Below are 6,928 nucleotides of genomic sequence, written 5' to 3' on the forward strand. Positions count from 1 at the left end.
AGAGGAAGGGAAAATATGAGTATAAAAGAGAGAGAGAGAGAGAGAGAGAAAAAAAAGTGCTTGTGTTGATGGGAATTTAACGATTCTCTTTGATGTCGAGATTCGAAATACAAAGGAGAGTTTTGCTGTCGCGTCTAAACTTGCAATAAAGCAGCCGAATTATAGAATTTATAGAGAAAAAATCGCCTGCAAATGTTATTTACACACACACATGCACTTTTTCTCCCTTTTTCTCTCTCTCTCTCTCTTTCTCTCTCTCTCACGCACGCATGCACGCCCATACCACACACGCACAACACACAACTAAATTTAATTCAATTTTAAAACATCTAACTTACAATTTTAATTATTAAAAAACTCTTAGCCAAATCAAAAATCTTTCACTGCTCTATATTTAGGCATATAAAAAAAAGCAAATCTCGCTAAAAGTTGGAATCGTTATAAATATAAAAGCGACGTCTTCGTTATCTGATACGTTTTTTTTTCGGATGTTGAATCCTGATAATATCAATATGTGTGCTGTTTCTTTTACTTTAAAAACCTTTCTCTTTGGACACTCGACTACTTTTTTTTTTTTATAAGTCAATCAATATTGATCAATGCCATTCAATATTGATTGCGTAAGTACAAATTTCAAATATCCAATAAAGCAAAATCGATTGCTCTTTAATCAAGCATACAGACATTTCAATAAATAATGATACACTTATATGATACACAGACGCATTGCTTTGATACTTGGGTTTTTAATTTAATGAAAGCAAAATAAGATTATAATTATTGAAACCGACTGATAACTTAGCAAAGCTGATGCAATCGTGCACAATATCACATTTTATTTACTTTCTTTGAAAAAATACTTCGTATAACAAACTATGTATCTCGTTGGAGTATCTTTTAAAGGCAAGAAATTAAAGTTAATCGAATGCATTTTAAAGCACTGCCACGCTTTATCTTGTATTTCGTACGGTGCAAAAAAGTTGCATCAAAGTTGCACACAAAGAGTTTGAGATTCTCAGTGAAAATATAAACGATATGAATCGAATGAGAGTCTGTTGATGTTAAATGTATTTCGCCACTCTCCGAACTGCAAGTCGAATATAAATAAAAACCATGATATCGTACGCGCGGACATATCTATATATATATAAATGTTTATAGCAACAGAATATCTTTTCTATTCAGAGTGACGAGTATCTTTTTGAATAATTTTATTTTTCGTCAATCTCTCAAATGTGATTAGCTTAATTTTAACTGATTTATCGCGACGTAATTATTTAAAAATATGGTAGAATCGCATATATACATTACGTACAAACAAAAACTGTTTTTTTTCCTCCGTTTTCGTTTTTATATCGATAAAAATAACCATTTATTTCCAAATTTATCGCAATAAATCATTAATTTTCACTTGTTTTTAACACGTCTTTGATACTGTAAATTTATAAATATATTTACAAAAAAAGAAAACTCTCACTCTCTCTACACACTGAGAGTAAAAAAAAAAGTTTAACCAAAAAATATTCAGTTCAAAGCAATGTGATATTTGAGCTTCGTGTGTCTGGAAAGTTTCAGTGCATCAAGTTTTTCTGCGACTATCAAATTTACGTACAAGTCTGGTCTAGTAGGAACCGTATCTAAACTAACGCAGAAATCACATACGAAGATCAATTGTACGATAATTCAAATTTGAATAATTTTTCATCATCGTGATGGCAGTAAAACGTGTTACTATTGTCATTATTTTTCTTTTCTACACGATGCTGGTATTATTTCGATGTACAAGACTTTTTCCTCCGTATGCGATTTCGGGCGACAAATAATGATAGCGAAGGGAGAAATGTTTCTGAGAAAGGAAAGAAGCTTTATCCGTCCATCTTCTCGGTATTAAAAATCCATTGTCCTGCGCACGTATGTGCGGAGTACGCGTGCAAACTGAAGGCGAAAGAGTAATATTATCAACTACTACTTTGTGTGTACTGTATTCGCTAAAAGCGAACATATCCTTTTCTCGAGAGAAACTCGAGAAAGATAACTTAATATCCTATCGAACAGTTTATCTTACGTATCAGCATATTTTACAAACCGCCTTGCAAACTGGACGTTCCGAATTTGCACCGAATTTGAAATCATCGCGAACAAACAATAATCGTCGCCCTTTAAAGATGGCCGAGGGATTAGTTTTGCATTCCTTTTTATAAAAAGGAAAAGAATATCGTTAATATACCTGTATCCCCTTTCGGTTACGTAGAACGGATCGTTGCTCGACACCGCGAGGATTTATTTAATTTAATTAAGTAGAAGAATGTGTGTGTTGTATGTGTGTGTGTGTGTGTGTGTGTATGTGATTAAGTAGAAGTGAGAACATGAAGCTAATAATCACAGCTATTGTACTGTACTATAAGTGTTTACGCATCACGAGAAACGAGATAGTAGTTAACAATGTTTAATGATACAAAAAAATACAACTAAAGGAGCAATCCTCCGCAAGCAACTCTCTTCATGTAAAAGCGGTGAGTATACTCGCGTGGACACCGGTCAAACAATACAAAAAGGTATATACATATACGTGTATGTGTACAGTTTTAAAATTTGTCCTACGTGAATGCCTCTCTTTCGGATTTGATTCTCCGATGGGCATTGCTTAAACTAACGTTTTCTTATAAAATAAGTAAATTGGGAACGATACTGTGCAGCCTTTGTTTATTTCAATAGAAACATTGGCTTATGTTTACGTATTTCTCAAACTCGTTGCTAAGAGACTGCGAAAGTGAGTAACGAGAGAAGAGGGAGAAATATGAAAGTGAATATATCTGAAAAAAAATATATGAAAAGTGAAAGGACGATTCTCGCACGACAAAAACTATGCAAGGCATTGTTAAAAGAATCGTCGGAAATATACAATGTCGCATAGCACGATCTTTTCGTATAAATATTCTAACATATTAGATAGTTGCGAAATTGCACAACACAGTCGCGAGATACAATTTTCACCTTACAAAATTTTAGCCCCACTTTAGGACCTGTGAGATATTCGATATTGCACGCTTCGTACAATGGTGTGTGTATGTGTGTATATATTTATTGTATGTGTAATATATATATATATATATATATATATATATAGAATTTTACACATATAACACATACACACACACACACACACACACGTCCATACATATATATATATATATATATTATTTACCTAATGCGATTATACATGTATTTATAATACATAAATCGCACATTCTCCTACACCGGTTTTGTAAAACTTACAATTATGTTTTTTCGTTTCGTATAGTGCAAAGATAATTATCGGAGTGCGGAAAGAGAAAGCTGAACGTTGGCTGAGGGACTGGCTTTCGTCTTCCCGCATCATACATCTAATATTGAAGTTAAACAATATCTTTCTCTCTCTCTCTTTCTGTATTTCATTCTATTGGTCTGCCTATCAAATTATTGAAAAAGAGAATCGTCGACGGCATTCACATCCCATTGTTTTCTCATTTATGGAAAAAGAAAAGTCAAAGAATGCAACTATCGTTACGCTTCACAGCTAACCACAGCATTCGGCAAATATGTTTCACTCGTTTAAAAATTACTTATATCACAATAAAAAACGCCGGCGCATCCTTCCATCTCATTTCATGTTTATCCAACTTGCACATACCTCTTTCATCGTGGATCATCACCCTAATGTTTATCGATATTAAGGATGCGTCTAGAGGCTCTGGCAGGTTTTAGCCGAGGTTTCCGGATGGTTGCGGAGACGTAAGTTCGGGATTTGCATTCCGGGTAACTGGTCTTGCAACAAACGCGACCTGCCGAAGCAAATCCTCGATCACAGCGCTTGTACTAGGCAAGAATCAAAGGATTCTCGACATTTAGTCTGAAATTACAGTAAAATTACGGTAGTTGACTCTTCGACATTGAACCCGACGAACTCGTTTCATCTGCCAGTGCGCGTACGTCTCGGGGTTTAGCGCGCACTCTGTAAAATTTCGTGCCACGTGGGACATGGTACCGATTCTCATGCTGAAAATAAAGCAACAAGACAATATTTTATTTCTTATTATAACAATTATACTGTTCCATATTATGATATAGCTATAAACTCATCATTAATTAATTAATAGCAATCTTACCTTTCTCGCGTGACAATATTCCTTATCGATCACTTCAGCAAGAACGCATTTCCGAGAACCGCTCGAGTTCATCCCTATCTCCAATGCGTCTACGTAGTCCGAATGAAGGAAATAAAGAGTCGAGGATTCCTGATACACTGCATAATTGCCGTGTACAGTGTCCCAGACTATGAGTACCACGTCACCTGGATTGCAACTGGTGATGGTGACGATCCCCTGTTGCACCATCTTGGCCACTTTTTCCGCGACCTTCTTATGTATATACGAGGGAAGGGAAGGGTGGAAGCATATGGATTTGGAAGATGATCGTCGACTCGGTTCTGGACTGGTGGCCGCATCTCGACTTGAACTAGAGTCTGAAACTACCGCGACCGATGCATTCATGTCTCTATCACGGTTTTCAGAGGGTAGCAATGACGAGTCGATACCAAATACCCTCTTGGTTCGTTCCTTCAGTAATTCGATTTCTAAACGAATTTTATCCGTCATTAACGCTTCTACCTTCGCTTCGGCCACCACTTTACTCGCACGTATTGAATTCAACTCGCAGGACAGTCTCTTGTTGTCGTTCTCGAGAATTTCAAGTCGCCTAGATAGCCGAGTCAGATCATCATCATCAGCCTCTAATCGCACTTTCTTTGATTCCGAGACCTCAACTTCGTACTTCTCGGATTCTAGATTCTTGAAAACTTTCTCCAGATCGACTTGACTGCCATCCAATCGATCGTAAGTTAAATCCTTGCATGCTTCAGATTCTAAAGAGTAGAGAGAATCTTTGCTTTGTTCCATGATTGTTCGCATTGTCTTCAATGCAGCCTCATTATGCTCAAGCCACGTTTTGTCTGTTTCAAGATGTTTCACCTATGTTTTCACAGACAACAGATATCATAAAATAAATAAATGAATAAAGATATAATCAATCTAAAAGTATGCAACATAATTTGAAATTAGTGTTGAAAAACTTGAATATATTCCACTCATGGAAAATAGATAAATGTACAAACATGCAATAAAGATCTGTAAATTAATCTTGTCGATATTTTAATCTGGAAATGCCAAGCACTATGCCAAAACTATCAATGAGAAAAATAAATATTACAAATTAACTTGCGTCTCATAATATAGTTTGAATAAAATAAATATCCAGTATTGTTCTGTCACAGGATTGCAAATCTGTTGCGTATATATTAATGAATACTTTTTGTTGTATCTTTACTGAGTAGTATCATATGTTTTTTTATATTCTTCAACACTTTTTTAGAATTACGCTTGATGCATGTGTAGATTACAGTTTGGTACAATACCTTCTCCTTCATCGTTTGCTGTATCTCTGATTTCAATCCAAATTCTCCAATTAATCGATCTATCATATTCTTGTAACGTTTGCCCTGTTCGATCAATGCAACTGTTCTTACTCTGTACATCTCAATCTCCCTATTTTTCTCTTCAACTACTTCCTTTGCCAATTTTAATTCGTTATCTAATTTCGTCATGCAATCAGCTCTCTCTTTCTCTATAGCAGTACGAACTGCCATGGCATTTTCTACTTTCATATCTTCCCTTGCTTGCTCTAAAATTGCCTCGTGATTCGCCAGTTCGATAACATCTGTCCGCTGAAAAAATCAAAATAATATCCTTTTGCATCTTTCTCCGTTTTATTTTCAATAATAATAACTTTATCACAAACTGATAGATTATTTACCTCAATCCTTTCTAGACTGGAATCACTGGGACTCCTTTCCATGGTAGAAGCGGCCATTAGTTTGAAGCGACTTCGAATGGTTTCTAACTCCGTCTTATATTCTATCTGGAACTTATCGGTCACCTCTTTCACCATTCTTTCCTGATCGTTGCGAGCAGTGATCAGATTCTCTTCCAATTCTTGAATTCTCTTCTGACATTGTGTCAAGGAATTCGTCAGAGAGGTAATCTCGAGAAATCTCTCATCATTCGTCTTCTTCACAGCCTCTTCCTTATCTATGCGCGCTTGCTCTAATATTCTCGAATAATCCTCAAGTTGCTGGTGTAAACGAGTCTGTAAGTTTCCCCTCTCGATCTGTTCGTCCTCTAGCTTTTGACGCATCGTGGTCACCAACCGTTCGTGCTCCGTCAATTCTGTCTCCTTTTCTAAAAGATTATGCTTGAGTGTGCAGATTTCTTCTTCATGATTCTGTATCAGCTTCTTGACATCCGTTATCTCAAACTCATGCTCAAGCGTCAATTTCTGCTCGCGCTCTTGAAGACGTCGATCGCACTCTTGCGAGTATAAGGATAATGCTACTCGTACGCGTTCCGTCATCTCGACGAGACCGCTCTTGTCCTCGTTAGATCGCTCTCGTAGAATCGCCAATTCGTTCCGAACGAAACTCAATTCATCGCATACAACTACCTTCATAGTCTTCAGAATAGATTGCAACCTTTCCACTTCCTCGCGTGTATTACCGAGATTCTCCTGAAATGTCAATATCAAAGATATTCCAATAAGCACATTCAAAATTTTATAGAATTATTCGCGACTCTGTGTGTGCAAACGCCCACACACAGTCGAGAAAAATTCGTACAAAGGAGAAACATTTCTTCTTTTTTTAATTTTAAACCATTGGAATTGTATAATATGCAAAATTGCAATCATTTTAATTTAAAACGAATTTCTTTGTGAAAGCAATCGTGTAGATGAGTTTAATGGAATTCTGAAGGAATCACGTGTGGATCAAGGAATCGGGAAACGAGTGCGACGCCAGCTATCCTGTAAAAAATCAAGATGCGCGCATATATATATATAT

At 36.2% G+C, this 6,928-nt stretch overlaps 1 protein-coding gene across 3 annotated transcripts in view; it reads right to left on the minus strand.

The window, feature by feature from the left end:
* Positions 1 to 3,175: 3,175 nt before the first annotated feature.
* The window catches only part of LOC115234108 (RB1-inducible coiled-coil protein 1), an 18,630-nt gene continuing 14,877 nt past the window's right edge, over positions 3,176 to 6,928 (minus strand). For all 3 annotated transcript variants that reach the window (XM_029804860.1, XM_029804859.1, XM_029804861.1), the window contains 4 exons: positions 5,848 to 6,597; positions 5,450 to 5,758; positions 4,146 to 5,006; positions 3,176 to 4,035 (listed from right to left, as the gene is read on the minus strand). In XM_029804860.1, coding sequence (XP_029660720.1) covers positions 3,907 to 4,035; positions 4,146 to 5,006; positions 5,450 to 5,758; positions 5,848 to 6,597 — 2,049 coding nt within the window. In that variant the 3' untranslated portion in view covers positions 3,176 to 3,906. The remainder of the gene's footprint in view (positions 4,036 to 4,145; positions 5,007 to 5,449; positions 5,759 to 5,847; positions 6,598 to 6,928) is intronic.

Source organism: Formica exsecta, unplaced genomic scaffold (assembly GCF_003651465.1).
Source record: "Formica exsecta isolate Colony F162 unplaced genomic scaffold, ASM365146v1 scaffold194, whole genome shotgun sequence".
Lineage (NCBI taxonomy): Eukaryota > Metazoa > Arthropoda > Insecta > Hymenoptera > Formicidae > Formica > Formica exsecta.